Below are 17978 nucleotides of genomic sequence, written 5' to 3'. Positions count from 1 at the left end.
TGGTATCGGGGTTAAAGGACACTACTGTTTATGTAAAGCTCACGGAGCGAACGTAGTCAGACATCAACTCATATACGAGAATAAAAAAGGCTACATAAAAGAACGTAGGCGACTGCTCAAGATAAAATCCAATTAGAGATTGGTTCTCTTAGGTGTAAACATGTCTACTGTACATTCTTGAATATGGAAGCCTATCTTACGGTAAAACAATTAAAAGCTATAGCAAAACAGCTTGGATGCCGGCGTTATTCAAACCTGGGGAGAGCCGGGTTAATCGAATTGTTATCAAATAACCAAACACTGATCGATGCCTACATAGATTCACACAAGCTGTTGGAAGACTTACGAGAATTGTGGCCAACAAACCGAGTTTGGTTAATAAGTGATTACAAGAAATAAAATATTTTTTATCAAGAGTGGAGGAGTTACCTCCCCTTACTGTGAACCAATTAGACATTAGTTCTCTTAGGTGTAAACACAATGACTACTGTGCGCGAGCTCAAGAGGGTCGCAAAACAGAGAGGTGTTATCGGGTATTCTAGAATGCGGAAGCCAGCATTGTTGAGATTACTAGGTTTAGAAGTCCCTCCTACGGTAAAACAGTTAAAAGCTCAAGCGAAACAGCTTGGATACACGGGTTATTCAAAACTGGGGAAAGCCGGGTTAACCGCATTGTTATCACATACCCCAGTAGCACGTCCAACTGTAAAACAACTGAAAGCCGAGGCACACGATTTGGGTTTAGGTGGGTATTCTCGTATGAGAAAACCACAGCTTGTAGAATTATTACGACAGAATAGAGCTATTGACCTACAGTTTGTGCGCACTGAGCACGCCGTAGGCAATTATTTGAGAGGTTGGCGCATGCATATTGATAGAAACATAGACATTACAGATATTAAGCCTCTGATAGCTGATAAGGTCAACCAGGAACTAAATAATCTAGGAAGTATCAAGTTTCAGATCACAGTGAAAATGTCACTCGATAAACAGGTTGGGAGTACCACTGAGTATTTTCAACCTTACTTCCGAGGTAAACAAGAGGTCGTCACACATGCAGAGACCATTGACACATCAATCGATAATAGTTTTCAGCAGATACGAGAATACCTAGAACGCTACACACACTTAGGGTCCGGGTGGGCTGTAGATAAAATCGATAACGTCTATCTAGACATAGCTAAATACGTGCCGTTCAGAGGTGGGTCATACCTAGACTTGCCTCCCTACTATAAGAACAAACAAGCCATAGTAAACGTTAAGAATAGAGGAAACGATTGCCTGAGGTTATCTATCAGGTCAGCCATATTTCCAGCTGCCACTAATCCGAACAGGCCTTCTAATTATCCACAGGACGATGGGCTCAACTGGGATGGTATAGATGAACCCACCCCAATAACCCAGATTACTAAAGTAGAAAAACAGAATAATCTGGCTATAAATGTTTTTGGTCACGAAGGTAATACAACAATAATACACAGGGTCAGCCCGGTGAAGGATTGTCAAGTTATTAATTTATTCATGATTCAAAAAGGTGAAAAGTATCACTACACGTGGATAAAACATCTCAGCCGGTTGTTGCACGACCAGTCGAAACACGTTGGGGAAAAACACTTTTGTGTACGATGCCTACACTGTTTCAGTCGGGCTGATTTATTAGAATCCCACCTGGAGGATTGCCAAGGTGTTGGGCAGACGGCCATACGAGTCGAAATGCCTAAGGAAGGTGAAAATATCCTAAAATTCGACAATCACAAGAATCAAATGTCTGTGCCTTATATTATATATGCCGACTTCGAAGCCTTAGTGGTTGGGGAATCATCCACTAGTGGGAGTTTCACACAAAAAACACAAGAGCATAAAGCCTGTTCGTTTGGATACATTGTCGTCCGTTGTGACGGGGAAACGAAAGCTCCGGTAGTGTATAGGGGTCCTGACGCGGCTGAAAGGTTTCTAAAGTGCTTGCAGGAGGAAGAAAAAATTATTAGGAATGCATTGTATAAAATCGCTCCAATGCGTATGACCAGAGCCGACAAGCTAGCTCACGCCAGTAGCACTAACTGTCACGTGTGCGACTCGCCACTTAACGGTGATTCGGTGAGAGATCACTGCCACATAACTGGTAAGTATAGAGGCGCCGCTCACAACGCGTGCAACCTCAAGCTTAAAATCAATCCTAAGACAATAAACATTCCCGTTGTCTTTCACAACTTGAGAGGATACGACTCTCACTTGATCATGCAGGCCATAGCGAAAATCGATGGTAATATAACGTGCATCCCCAACAACATGGAGAGATACATCTCCTTCAGCTTAAACGGACTTAGGTTCATTGACTCGTTTCAGTTCCTCCTGTCGTCACTCGACAGTCTGGTCAAGGCCAACAATACCTTCCCTATCACAGATCGATACACAGACGCCGAGACTAGACACCTGCTCATGAGGAAGGGCGTATACCCATATGAGTACATGGATAGCTGGGCTAAGTTCACAGAGACCAGACTACCTCCTATCGACTGTTTTTATAGCAAGCTGAATGAGGCGTCCGTCTCACGAGACGATTACTCGCACGCGATTAATGTATGGAATAAACTTGGTTGTAAGAACCTTGGCGATTATCACGATCTGTACTTGAGGACAGATGTACTGCTGTTAGCCGACGTGTTCGAGACGTTTCGGCAAACATGTTTCAAGCAGTATAAACTCGACCCCGCATGGTATTACACCAGTCCAGGTCTGTCGTGGGACGCCTTGCTTAAAAAGACAGGAGTTAATTTAGAATTGCTCACAGATTACGACATGCACCTATTCATTGAGAAAGGCTTGCGAGGTGGGATTTCCATGGCATCCAAACGATACGCTAAAGCAAATAATCAATACGTGAAAGGTTACGATCCTAACAAACCAACCAATCACATTCTCTACCTCGACGCAAATAACCTGTACGGCTGGGCCATGAGCCAGTATCTACCTACAGGAGGATTCGAATGGGTACCAAATATTGATATTATGAGCATTGCACCAGATTCGAACAAAGGGTATATCCTCGAAGTTGACTTAGAGTATCCCAAGGAATTACACACATCGCACAACAGCTATCCCCTTGCACCCGAACGTATGAAGGTTAACACAGACTGGATGTCTGAGTACCAACATAACTTGTCAGGTGGTCGTGTGGCGGACGTTGAGAAACTCGTGCCTAACTTAATGAATAAGACCAAGTACATCGTTCACTATCGCAACCTACAGCTGTACCTGTCATTGGGTATGAGGCTGACCAAAATACACAGGGTGCTCATGTTCGACCAGAGCCCATGGATGGAGCCCTACATCAGAATGAACACAGACCTACGAAAAAAAGCCACCAGTGATTTTGAGAAAAATCTCTACAAGCTCATGAACAACTCGGTGTTTGGTAAGACTATGGAAAACCTGAGGAAACGCGTAACCGTGAAACTGGTTAGATCTAGTGAGGAAGACAAGCTCAGAAAATTGATAGCCAGTCCGGCATTCAATCGTAATAAAATATTCACAGACGACCTAGTTGCCATACACATGAAGAAAAGCCACATAAAATTCAACCGACCTGTTTACGTTGGGATGAGTATCCTCGATTTATCCAAACACCTGATGTACGACTTTTACTACAACGAGCTCAAGAAACAGTACGGCGACAGGTGCGAAGTGCTGTACACTGACACGGATTCCCTGCTGATGGAGATTCGAACCGAGGACGTGTACGAGGACATGAAAAAACACATCGATTTATACGACACCAGCGACTATCCTAAGACCCATACTATACACAGCACGGTAAATAAAAAGGTCCTAGGTAAGATGAAGGACGAGTGTGCTGGCACGCCAATAGCTGAGTACATAGGTTTGAGACCTAAGATGTATTCCATATTGAAAGCCGACAATAGTGAGATCCGAAAAGCTAAAGGGGTTAAGAAGTATGTGGTGAAACAACACATCAAACACGCCAGATTCAAGGAGGCCCTGTTCAAAACCCGTACCTTTAGGCATAAGATGAACACGCTTAGAAGTGATGGACATAAGATATACGGACTGACTATAAACAAGACGTCCTTATCGCCTATGGACACGAAACGTTGGATAGCTATTGATGGTATAAACACATACGCGTATGGACATGAAAAAATTTGAGGCTATTTATTACAGCCCGCGTGGATATTGGAAAGGAGCTAGCGCAGTAGATAAGCTAGCTAAAATGGCGCGAGTATCACCAGAGAAAGCCAAAGCGTGGCTTGAAAAACAAGCCCTGTGGCAGATCTATTTGCCGGCGCCACGCTACGTACCTAGAAGGAGTTTCGGTATTAACATACCTAATAGCGTTCACCAGGCAGACCTACTGTTCCTACCTCATGATAAGAGGTACAAGTATGCCTTAACCGTAGTGGACGTAGCCAGTCGTTACAAGGAAGCCGAACCCTTGACCACGAAAGATTCGGCCAAAGTAGCCAAAGGATTAGAACGCATATACAAACGCAGCCCGCTGACTTGGCCAACAGAGCTGCAAGTTGATCCAGGACGGGAGTTCATGGGTGCCGTTTCACAACTGCTAGCCAAACACGATACAAAGGTCAGACGTGGCACGGCCGGAGCCCATCGCAGCCAAGCTATAGTTGAGAGATTTAATAGAACTTTGGCTGAGCGCTTGTTCGGCCATCAATATGCTAGGGAAATGACAACCACTGGAAAACGATCGACTGAATGGGTAGCGAGGTTACCCGAGGTGGTGTCGGCAATCAACCATGAAGTAACCCGGCTCACTGGTAAGAAACCGGCAGACGCTATCAAACTAAAATCAGTGTTAGCAGAGTCGTCTGCTCCATTGCGTGGAAAGGAGAAACAGATACCAGATAGGGCCTTAGTTAGGTATCTATACCAGCCTGGGGAACACGAGGGCGATAGCCGTAAGCGAGCCACCGATCCTATATGGTCAGTCAAAACTTACAACATAGATAAAGTGGATATGAAAGCCGACGAACCTAACTTGTACTACTTGAGGGGTGGGCCGGGTAGGGGGTTTGTAAGAGAAGAATTATTGATCGTACCGTACGGCACAGTGTTACCGCCTGCCAAGTCACGGTAAACGTGATGGCGTAGCTTTGTAGTAGGGGCAATAATAGCAAGAGCTAATAGTCCCACCAAAGCCTCATTTAGTAAATGAGGCTTTTTAGAGGGGTTTTTGAAAAGTGTTTTCGGACTATCATTCCCTATACTACTTGGATAGAGCTGTGCCTGAAATTAAGATCATCAGGGAATCCCATGTCTAAACAACAAAAGGCAATTAGGAGAAAATTAAAATGACAGTAAAAGACAACAAAAGAAAAGGTACTTCTCCAACTTGTCGATTCCCTTAAGGCAAAAATAAAAATTTGGACTGAAAGAACGGGAAAATGGGAAAATAGAAACAAATTTATCAAACAAAATAACTATTTAGAAATAATGAAAACCAATTCCACAGATAATTCTAGACATGTGGTGCTGATGAGCATGATAAACGGCCTCACATGGATGCCAGTGAAAGGTTCTGGAAACAGTTGTGGTCTATACCCGGCGACTGTAACCTGGAGGCACCATAGGTCAGTGATTATGACCATGCAATGCATGGGAAATTAAGCAGGTGGTTTGTCTGTTACATCTCGCCAGATTGGCTGAAGACTTATAAAGAAGTCCAGATCTAATACAGCACCAGGGCCTGATGGCAATCGGACGCGGTATTGGAAACTGTTTCCCTGTGTCCAAACACCACTTATTCACTGTTTCAATTCTCTTGTGGACACAGGTGATGTTCCTACATGGTATTGCAAAGGTCGCACAATACTTCTCCCCAGGAAGGGAGACTTGACTGATCCCAAAAGCTTTCGTCCTATCACATGTCTAAATACTCAATATACATTATTCACAGGGTGTTTGACAAACCTCGTGTCATCTTATTGCTCGTGCAGTGACATTATTTACAGAGAGCAGAAGGGAGCGAGAAAGGGATGATGGGGGTGCAAGGATCAATTTCTTGCACAGAAAACGATTTTGAAAGAGGCTAAAGCGTATCACCGCAACCTCTCCATATGCTGGATTGACTACAAAAAAGCATATGACTCTGTCCCTCACGAATGGATTCTGAAGTCTCTTCAGTGTATTGACCTCCCTGAACGACTACTTGATTTACTCAAGTCTTTAATGAGTTGCTGGTCGACTCAACTTGAAGTGTACTCGCAAGGGCAGGTGCAGACTTCGGAATCTATTCTAATCAGAAGGGGAATTTTCCAGGGGACTCTTTTAGTCCTTTGCTCTTTTGTTTGTCTCTAAATCCTTTGCGTTTTCTGCTCAATAGGGAGGAGGGTTACCATCCTGGAGCTCCTCAGCACAGAACCCAAACACCTCTTAGTCATCTCCTCTACATGGATGACATCGAGCTCCTTGCCAAAGGAGATACGTATACCAATATGAAAGAACAGGTTCTCCTTGTCGAGTCCTTTTCTAGTAATATTGGCATGACATTTGGACTCGACAAATGCAATACTCTTCATTTGAAACGTGGCAAGGTAACCAATGATTGATCGGTCAGGTTACAAGGGGGAGGAGTTATTGAGCATCTTGTGGAAGATCAGGCATACACCTATCTTGGAATGTAAGTTCGAGACAAGCTCCAGAATGCCCAGATTCAAGATAAACTTCGGGCCGAGTATAAATCTCGTTTGAAGAAAATCTGGAGCTCAGAGCTAAATGCTCGAAACAAGGTCAAAGCTACCAATACTTTTGCTGTGCCAGTCCTCTCCTATTCCTTTGGAGTGGTTTACTGGACAAAACAGACATCCAGAGTCTTGACCTCTGACCAGAAGGATAATGTCTGATAACAGAGCACATCACCCTCGTTCCTCTCTTAATCGTTTATATATGCCAATCAATTCAGGAGGTCGGGTTTGATTGATGTGGAGGTTCTTCATGCTAGAATCTTAATGTGCACTTTTGCACATATTTATTTATCGGATGATCCTCTTGTGATGCACGTCAAGACTCACGATGAAAGCAAGGAATTCCACAGCTATTTTAAGCGTGCCAAGGATGTTGGACACAATTTGAAAGTTGAGATTAATTTTGTTGATTGCAATGTACTGCTGGACGGTACAGCGATGGGAGTAAACCAGGTGAAGTCCTTTACTAAGTCTGCTCAGAGTCGGTCCTTTGTGGAAAAGCTGTCTGAGAAGCCATTGCATCGTGTGTACATGCAGTGTGTGGAACAGAACAGCAATCCAATCGACTCCTTCGCCTGGATGAAGTCAGCTGGTCTCAGACGTGAAACTGAGGGCTTCCTTTTTGCTGCTCAGGACCAGTCACTTCCCACTCGCAATCGTCAGAATGTGATTCTTATTCAAATTGTGAACATGAAATGTCGTCTTAGCAGTGAATTCACAGAGACTGTCCAACACCTTGTCAGTGGATGCCCTTCCTTGGCACAAACAGCTTATCTTAAAAGACATGATGGCATGGCTCGCTGCTTTTATCATCGTCTCCGCCATGCCTGTGGCTTTGACCCCGAGGTCCATCCATGGTACGACCCTGAACATGTCCAGGGCGTCCTGGAAAATGATGCCTTCAAACTATGGAATAGGCCAATATACAGCCTGAGACGAATTCCAGCCAACAAACCTGATCTTGTCCTTTTTGATAAAACCAATGAAATTATTTATATCATAGAATTTCCTGATATGGTCCTTTTTTATAAAACCAATGAAATTATTTATATCATTGAATTTCCTGTCCCTATTGCCAGCAATGTGATTGGCAAGATTCAGGAAAAGCTTGATAAATATCCGCGGACCTCGCCTTTGAAATGTCTCGCTTGCATCCCAAGTACACTGTCATCAGGTTCCCCATTGTTCTTGGTGCCCTTGGTTTGGTAACTCCTGAACTCTTGGCGCCTATCAGGAGGGTGCTTGAGTTCTCCACCGAGGACAATCTGGGTAATGCGAAAGGCTGCAGTGTTGGGGAGCCTTCATATTCTCCGGAAAGTGCTTGATGGGTTCGACTAGGCAGTGTTTCCTGGGAGAAGCCCCATTCGCTGTCTGGGCTGCGTGTAGAGGGGGCGAGGGCCCTGAGTTGATGATGAGCTTTACCAACCTGACTGTGCCAGGATCATGCAAACCCTCTCTGTAGCATTCTATCCTAATCACAAAAACATAATAATAATTCAAGACGACCCTTGCAAAAATGTAAAAACATGTGACCACTGTAATCGACATTGCTATGTTTGTCATATTATTCTTGACGTTTTTTCAGTGGCTTTTTTTCATGAATCACGGTAGACCATTTTTCCTATAGTTTTCTTGCTTCTGTTCATGTTCAGGGTTATCAGGGTCGATCACACACTCCTGAATGAAAATTGTAAACCTGAAATTTTCAGGTCATACTCCAGTCACATACCAAGGGGAGGAACTGAACTAACAGCTCTTCTTTGAATGAAATCCATGTGCTGATGCATTCTGAAAGCATATATTTTAAGCATTGATTTAATCCTATATATCTCCCAATTCCGACAATCGTACATTGAAAGTACAGTTCCCCAACTTTTTGGAAGAGTATACATGACAACCATGATACATGGGAATACGTAATATTGTCATATTGACGCTTCGAGTGGAATCTGAAGAAACAGCCGATGTACATCTACTAAATACAATAAGTTGTACATTGTACATTGTACATTATATCTATTACTGAGCAGTGGAACATAAGCTTCCATATTACTACAGATGCTGTTTCGTTTTTATAATGCAAGTGATGTTTTGTGATCTTCGGATTCAACTCTGGAGAATATAAAAGACACCCGCTCCCTCATTTGTAAATGGATTGAAAATTTCAATGCCTGACTTTACACATTAACTGTAGCATCTACACGTTTCCGCTGTTCAATATATACTACCCATCAAAAGTTAAGACTCACCTAAAGCATTCAGTATACAGTACATGTAAATATATGGTTACAGAGAAGAGTATTTTCGCCACAAACTTGAGGGAATCAATCGCAAAGCTTATACAGATGACATGCACACGGAACATGCATCAAATTGCTGAAAAGCTTTTGCAAATATCGTGCATATAAACAGCTACGTTTTGGTGTAAAGTTAGTCAAGAATTCCCCATATCACGGACCCGGAGTTCCATAAGTTATTGAACTCATGGCAATAATCTTTAAACGTTACTAATTTGTTTCACAATACATCAGTTCATTTGTAAACAGTACCTTAAGCCAGTATCAAATGCTGGCAGATGTCATTTCAATAAAGCGTTAAAAATGGGACAAATTAAAAGAATGAAGTTATTAAAACGTCATAAAATCTTCAATTGTCTTTTGTGTATATTCGTTTCATACAAGAAAATTTGGTGGGTGAGTTCATGTGTAAAAGTTTGTGGTGTTTTCCCCAGATAGCTTGTCTGCGGGATGGGCTGATGTCAGATGCAGGGAGATAACCCTGTCTGAGCACAACAGCTTGGTATCTTTTCGTGATAAATCGGACTAGAATAACAGCCTGTAATCTATCGATAGCATGTTGGATAAGAGAAATGTATAAAGTTCCAGCAAATTATTGGCCTGTCAGAAGTCAGAATGGTAAGTAGCGAACTTACATACAATTTCTGAAGGAGCCATATAAATCACACCGTAACTCTAAAGCTTATGTTAGCTTAATGGCTTATTATCTTGGTGCGATAAAGATAATGATTTAATGATTTTACCATGCACACTAGTTTCTGTCGACAGTCAGGTGACCGCCTCTAGACTAATCAGGTAGCCAGAAGAAAATGATTACATGATAAAACTAAATAACTTCAGATCACTGTTCCGAATCTCCGTGGAGTTATGCATAGTTATTGGCGACAAGACTGGACTGTTGATATTTGCGATATCACAACGTAATACCACACAGTTGTTTAATATATTTTAGATGAATTTTCATCTTGTACTTGCTTTGGTGTGCCTGGCGGGTAGTGCAATGGCTGCCCACTGGCACCACACCACAACAACTCCGAAACCAAAGACTCCTGAAGACTTAATGCATGAGAAGATGGACGACTTGGAGAAACTGTTGGAAACTGTTGCTAGGCAGATCATGCTTCAACAGTTGTTCTTCAATGAGCGGATCCGGGGCGGCTACAACTCTGGCGTGAAGCAGATCCGGTACACAAGGGTGGGACCAAGGCCATATCACAGTGACTCTCACTCGGGTCAATTAGCTGGGTCCATTCATGACCATCCTGATCAATACCGAACGATGGGACTTGGGGAACTGGGCGTCGTCCTCAATGGCATAGATTTCAGGACAAGGTTTGGATCCAACAAGATATCAAGTCAAACATACTTGTGTCTAATGTGAAGGCAGGAATGTAAATACTTCCACCTATCAGTGATTCAGCACAACCGGATATTGTCGGTTAATAAGGCATGTTAGGATCAACCGCCCTACTTCGCGACAACAGTTTGTTCAACACATCAAATATAGACTCAAGCGTTGTTGACTGTATCTACAGTTACTGCCAGTACTGTCTCTAAGGTGTCTTAAAAGTTGCAACCAAACGTATTCTTTTCGGCTCTCAATTATCTTGGCTATAGGCATGCGTTGCATCTTATGTATTGTTACATGGGTATCGGATGGTTACATTGATAAATCTTACTGGTATTTTGCCAACAAGTCTGGTAAGAGGTATGTTAGTTACATACCAGTATTTAACAAATCTTCCTGGTGCCTGTATCAGAACTACTGCTAGTATTATACCTTCATTCACTCACGCTTGCTCCTGTTTCACCACATCCATCTTTTCTCCAGACACAACGACTACAAGCTCCAAATGCCAGACAACAGGAACATTATGAATGCAGTGAGAGATGTACCCTTCCCACCCGTTCCCAATGTCATCACTCGTCTAAACACCGTCGCTGAACAAGCGGCGGAGATGCGAGAGTGGTTCTCTGCCTGGCAGAATCAGAACGAGACCCACAGACCATACAAGAGCCACTTCACGCCAGTGCTGTGCTACCTGGAGGGATTCATGATGAAAGATTTACAGAAGCTGTATGAGCCTTCTGAGACAAACTTACATCATTTTGATGCCTTGACGCAGGACGAACTGCTGCAGAAGGCCAGGTTAGTCACACCCTGGTAAATATATTCAGTACATATTGTAGGAAAAGGATGCGTTGAGTTAATCTTTCTTTAACTAAGGAGAAATGCTGCAGAAGGCCAGGTTAGTCACACCTGATCAAATTCATTCAGTAGGTACTGTGGAAAAGGATCCGTAAGGTTAATGTTTCTGAAACTGAAATTGGATATAAACGTTCACCTTAGAAAACGTACTCCAAATTTCATGGTTTATGGTGACCAGAGACTTTTACAGCAAATTCAGTTGAAACTGGTCTAGACTGATATGTTCCTACATGGACAATAGCTGCTATACCACGACAGTATATAAACAGATACACACTGAATTGGTTATTTTTTTTTATAAAAACAAAAAACAAAAACAGTTTCCATGATCTTATACTTCGTTATTACCTGGCTACTGCTTTCATACAAACTCAATGATATCAGCTTAGAATGTTTTCAATATTATTTTTTTTACTATTACACATCTGCCGATATGAAAGACGTTGATTTACATTGGACATTTTCTTGCTACAGCAACACTTTCCAAAACTCATTGCAGATTTTCAGGATATTCTGGTATTCAAAGCAGCAGCCAAGACTTCGCCTACTTACCCCGCTATGTCATGAACGTTGTCAATGGTACAATAGATACTGCCCAGTGGAACTACCGAGTCGCCTGCCATCCCCTCAGCGAGGACTTGCCACTGAAGAACCTCAAACTGGTGGACGATTTGAACGTTAGGATGGCCAACAACATGACTTTGGATGACTACAGGGACAGTCCTGGAGCCAGGTTTGACCTCAATGAAAAGACAGATGATCGAAGCTATATCTATGGGTTGTTGGACAAGGTCATGCAAGAGATCCCAGGCAAAGATAATTACGGCGCACTTATTCACGATTCTTTTCTCAGAGAGACAGTCAATGAAATCAAGTTTGCGAACTTTACTCCCCTCAACACGGCATTCTATCACCGGTGGTACAAGGTGAAAGATAATGGGGCAATGGGAGTGAAGATTGTACACAGGGGATTTGCTGATTCGTACTTCTTCATTTCACAGACTACCCATCACGAGGTGGCAAGCATGACCTTCATAGACTGTCATAAGAACATGACCACTCGGAAAACAGAGTGTGGTCCCATCACGAGACGGTATACTGCTGCTATACCACTTGAAATAGTATACCTGACCCCTCTACACAACTGGAACCCATACTCGATCCAATACAAGGGTGATTACAACACCAACTATGCAAAATCTGTCACTGCCAACAACAGACAGGGTGGGATGACCCAGGCCACAGCATTTGATGGCTCCAACAGTATGCACTGGTATCATACACCTGAACAGTTCTTTGACACGGCTGCTTTGGACAAGGACAACCAAGCTCATCGAGTGGTGGGTGTTTTAGACTCAAACGGAACCCCAAGAAAGGTGATGGCATCAGGAATGCGCACCATACTTCCGGAAATCCCAGGAATTGGATCAGTGAGGACTCGTTATCCCATTCTTCCAGTGCACGGAGAGGGTCTGAGTGTCTGGAAGGAATTGGATGCTCTTAAGGACATCACCATGAAAATACAGTCGAACTCTGCGGCGTTTGAGAAGGACCCAATCCACATTGACGAGGTACCAGTCACTGACAAAGCACAGCCCAGTGTCCACTTCCTTGTAGGTCCATCAGACCAAGCTCACGGCAATCACACCCACAATATTACACTCACCTTTGCACAGATGGAGTCGCTCGGTGCAGGGCAGGCCGTCACCGTCAAGACATCCTTCAACTCTGGGCACAGTCATCAAGTTGAGATCTACGTCAAACCGGGCACAACACGTTTTCAGATGAAGAGTTGCGATGGCCATAGTGGAGCCTGTTCTGATGGTCACCCCTTACAGCTCACTGCAATCCAGAACTGAACGTTGACCTGTAAACCTGGTGACAATAAACATAAGCATATATTTGGGTTGTTTCCTTATGTTCCAGTTGAGTGAGTAAATGTTTACTCTCCTTAACAAATCTCCCAGTTATATAATTCAGACCTATGCACGTGAGATCTATGTCGCTGGTTGTTAAGAAAGTATTATCGTGAAGACAAATGTCCTCCATGGCACCGTCTATCCTGTATCTATTACGAGGTAACGTTAGTCAAAATGTATCCGTGCTCGAATCTAATACGAACTCAGACAAGTGCATGGACATGTAGGTGATATTGGAGACAAAGGGAAAATACAGATTCGGATGTTTGGATTGTTAACCTGTTAAGTGGCATGAGTTCGTAACATTGCGGCAATCTGGTCGGTAATCCAGTATGAAAATAACTGCATGATGGCATTGGCATACTATTATTTCACGAATAGCATCAGTTATAATGTTAATAACAGCATGCTACAGACCTCTGATAAACTTCTAACAGACTCCACGTTGAATTACGTGGAAACATGGTTCCGAGTGACTCGGGTCGGCAGTTTTGTGATACTATCTCATCATACGATATTTACGGATGATACTATATAGCTATTTCATTCAACATAACAAAACGCAGGTTGGAACAGTCAGTTTTGAAGCTCCACAATTCTCCCTTGAAATTTCAGAAACTGTAACACGTCACGAAAACACAAATGATAACTGGTTGAACACACAATCAGCTGGTTTTGTTAACACGATTGTTGATTTTTAAAATAATCATCCAATAAGCTGACCGGAGAGGGAATAAGAAATATGGATGTTCTAAAACGAACTATGAAGGGCACTTGCGGACCACTGAACCAAACTAAAAAACAAAAACCTTGAAGAAAATTTTAAAAAGAGAAAGATGAAAACATAAGAGCCAAATTTATCAGGAACTGAAAAGGGAGAGGAATCTACTAACAATTTTCGTGGGTTTTGAATCACGACACCTTCTTAACAAATCATTTGTAAGTTGTAGTAGATAACAATCAAGATGCCCGGCACATGAAACAATTACTCTAAATGGCAAAACAGTGCACAAAACAATATGCACCCCCGGTCAACCCATTCACAACACACTGGATTTACGTGTATGATCCACGAGTATCGCCATTCTGAAAGGGACCACCCTTCTCATGTTATCATCTCACATTCCTCCCCGGTTGAATTTAAGATCACAAAATCTTTACTAACTAAAACATTTGGATATCAGCTGAGGTAGAATTTACACATAGATTTACACCAATCATTTTACTCAACAAAATCTCTGACGAGATACGGTACCGGTGAGAGTTTTAACGGCAACGCTGGCGTTAATTACAAAGTTTCTAGATTGCCTCCCTCACGTTTCTTCTCGACGTACATGTTTGGGTCGAGTATTTTTCATTGAACACAGTCCCCACAGACAACTCATGTCTGCTATTCCCTCCCTTCAAGAAAGAACACTGCTGCAGAGACGACACACGTTACCTGACCTACCATCGATGATGTAGGAAGAGGTCAGACAAAATCACAGAGGATAGTTTGCCATGGTACAGAAGCTCTCCGAGTTACACCAGTAGAACTCGATGGCACAGCATGAGTATCTTCTATACATGCTGAACCCTGACTGAAGTATTTCCGAATTTGTCTCTGCGTATTAGACTTGCAAGTCATCCTTGCTAAATTCCATGTATGTATCACACAGAAGTGAGCAAGATCATGAGCACGCTTGATAACAGTATACTGCTTATCTGTTGATAAGGCATAGACTGGTAATTCACTTGAATTCAAAGAATTATCTTTCCCAGGTATATATTCCACATCATACTGATAACCTGAAAGTTCTAAACACCATCCTGGGGACATTTTGATTACATAATAAATGTCAAAGGACTATGGCTTGTTTTGATTAGCATTTTCCTACCATTAATAATGTATACTCGTTAATTCCGTTGTGTTCAGTGGAATAATTCTGTTCAGTGTTTGACTTTTTTTACTTTTTTGAAGCATGGCAAACTGTGTGATCATTCTGCGGAAGAACCTCAGCTAAATCAGTTTTACTGGCGTCTGTCTGCACGACAGATGCAGCAGCATTAGGACTGAAGTCAGGATGTGCTAACACTGGCGCCTTTGTGAGAACCTAACTTTGTCAATCGCACTTTGTTCACTTTCATGCCAAAGTGTACGGACGAGATTTACCATGCGATCTACTGGCAAAAGAAAATTGAAAAACCTTGGAATGAAGTGTGTCGACAATCCCAGAAATAACCTTGCCTAGTCAGGGTAATTCTGAACTGTCTCAGTACCTTCCCAAACAGGACCACCGGTTAATCAGCAGAAACTGAGACATCAGGATATTTTATAGTAGCCATAAATAAATGGCACCTGAAAGATTTTAGGGTCAAATCCACAGACGCTATTCCCTCAAACACATGACGTAACATTTACAAATGCTTATCGGCCATGGAAGAATGGACACACATACTGTCCAGAGACACCAACACGTGATCAGTCGACAATCCACTTTGGACAAGATGCATATTCGACTTTCAGAAAATTGTTGTTACATCCACTTAAAAGGTAACTTAGAGTTGTCTCCCCTCCAACTCACACCCTTCCGGTTAGTATTTGATCAAAGATGGCGGATGTTCTTAATGATTTACATAGAGAAGAGGATATAATTTTGAAGGCATGACAGTGAAAGACCTCCGTACTTATCTCAGGGAAAGGAACCAGAAGGTGTCGGGGGTGAAAGAATTAGTCGTGCGTACGTTGGAAAGCTAAAAGAGCCCAAAACACATACGCGAGAAGTGTGACACCACATAAGGTACCAGATGCAGTTAAGGTATAGATGTTTCATTTAAGACAATCTGATTTTAGGCAGAATTCTTTTCGGAATCTTATTGGAATTTCCTCAGTGTCTCATTAGGGGCCATAAAAGGGACACTCCTTGTACAATGTACCGCAAAAAAAAGTCACTCCCTCTTTGAAATTGGTAATCAGGTTAATTCCAACACCTGTAAATAACATAATAATTGTCGGAAAGATTTACAAACTGACATTTTTGATCATCAACACCCAGAAAAGAATTTCAGACCATTATAAGTAAAAATAACGACAGGTGGCGCGACAATGCGATCCGAAATTCAAAACCGTGTATGGCCTCCTTGAACGTTCACAACAACGTTGAATCGTCTGTAGGCATGGAGTGGAGGAGACTGTTGATGAGGGCCATTTGAACTTGCGCCCAGACTCGGTGATATGCCAGAGAGAGTTCAGCTGCAGTTGTCGTCCTTGGTCGCACATCATTGAGCCTCCTCTGAATCTCATCCCACAAATTAATGTTCTATCGGGTTAAAGTCTGGACTGAGGACAGACCATTGAAGAATGTGTATGCCATGTTGACGGAGAAAGTCTGTCTAGTTGTTCTGGTGGTATGGGGGCGGGCGTTGCCCTCCTGGAAGACGTGGTTTCTATGACGACCAAAATGTGATACGACGCAGAGTCTCGGTACTTGATCAATGTAACGGGCAGGTGTTACACCATTTCCTCTACCAGGGCCAATATTCTAGAACACCATAGGGCCTAGTCTGTGATTGAGAGCAGCAGCACCCCACACTGTTATGTTCGGTCCTCCCTACGATTCTCTTTCAAGGACACAATCATCTGTGAAACGCTCACCGCGTCGTCGCCACACTCTCACTCTGCGTCGAGACTCAATACCGGCTTTCGCCGGATAAGACTACAGTTCGCCACTCCTGGTGACGCCAATTCTAATGATGTGTAGTCCACTGGAAACGGCCACGACGATGTCGAACAGTGACGATTGGACCCCAGTAAGGACTGCGGCATTTGACGTTTCTCTGCCACAAACGCCTCCGCACTGTGTAGGCACTGATTGGTCTCTGGCGATTGCCAGTGGTTGTCCATGTAGTTTTCGTAGTCCGAGCGAAACGGTTTGGCAGGTGATGACGGACAATCTGCCGATTTGCCTCAATGTTGTCAGAGACGGTCTTCCACTTAGAGGACGGTCAGCTGTACTTCCAATGGCTTAGACTGCAGGTAATACATTGTTCGCACACGAACACTGAATTGCAACATGTCTCACAGTCTGGCCAGCATTGAGTCCTCCTAAATCTTGGTCCCTCTGTTTCCTTGATAATCGTGGCATTTCGCTACTATCGAACACTGACTGGTTCGGTGCATGCACGGTGGCTCATCTTGTAGGAATGGAACATCGGGATGCTACTATTTTGTTATTTTCATGAAATACACACAAAAAACCTTGTCCAATCAGTACTTTAGTAACTGCGTTTTGACGATATATTTTTGTATCAAATACAGAATCGGAAACCAAATTTTCTTGAACATTGGCTACGAACCAGATGAAGCTAACATATGAAAAGTGAACAAAGAATTAAAATTAAGATGGAACATATCTCGCAAAATGTTTGGTAGGTGACGTGTCTTTTGTTCAGTATAGAATTCTCAGGCCTAAACTAAATCTTACGGTCCTATCAAAACGTAAGCAAAACAATCAGTGAAACGACTGTTGATGTGCAAGGTTCCCCTATAGCTAGACCCACCACTGACTTAGATTGTTCATCGACAATCTTATATGCATGAGGACAAAGCGCATGAGACGCTGCGTAACCTTACCCAAATCTGCGTTCAGTTTAAGTGTCAGCTTGAATGTTTGGCCATTCACGTTGTATAGACCTGTAAGCATGTACCTTTATATTCTCTAAGCAGTTCTACTCCCGAGTCTCACCAACACTGTGGCATCTACCTACTTACAGGTTTTGGATTCATCACCAACGTACACAGATTCCCTGGACTAAATACAGACCTGGCTACAAACAACCGTGTCTTGGTTTC

General features: G+C 42.9%; 1 protein-coding gene across 1 annotated transcript; it reads left to right on the top strand.

The window, feature by feature from the left end:
- The first annotated feature begins 9586 nt into the window (after window positions 1-9586).
- LOC137277016 (uncharacterized) lies at window positions 9587-13129 on the top strand. Its single transcript, XM_067808676.1, has 4 exons — window positions 9587-9637; window positions 9972-10351; window positions 10851-11168; window positions 11728-13129. Exons 1-4 carry the CDS (start codon window positions 9635-9637, stop codon window positions 13085-13087), a joined length of 2061 nt encoding a protein of 686 aa, XP_067664777.1. The 5' UTR covers window positions 9587-9634; the 3' UTR covers window positions 13088-13129.
- The last annotated feature ends 4849 nt before the right edge of the window (window positions 13130-17978 follow it).

This window comes from Haliotis asinina, chromosome 3 (genome assembly GCF_037392515.1).
Source record: "Haliotis asinina isolate JCU_RB_2024 chromosome 3, JCU_Hal_asi_v2, whole genome shotgun sequence".
NCBI classification, from domain to species: Eukaryota; Metazoa; Mollusca; class Gastropoda; order Lepetellida; family Haliotidae; genus Haliotis; species Haliotis asinina.
Note: the sequence above shows the minus strand (reverse complement) of the source record. Positions and strands in the feature narration are given on the sequence as shown.

Coding starts and splice junctions, on each gene's coding strand:
- LOC137277016 (XM_067808676.1), top strand. Junction 10,352..10,850: donor GGCATAGATTTCAGGACAAG/GTTTGGATCCAA, acceptor TCTTTTCTCCAG/ACACAACGACTACAAGCTCC. Junction 11,169..11,727: donor GAACTGCTGCAGAAGGCCAG/GTTAGTCACACC, acceptor AACTCATTGCAG/ATTTTCAGGATATTCTGGTA.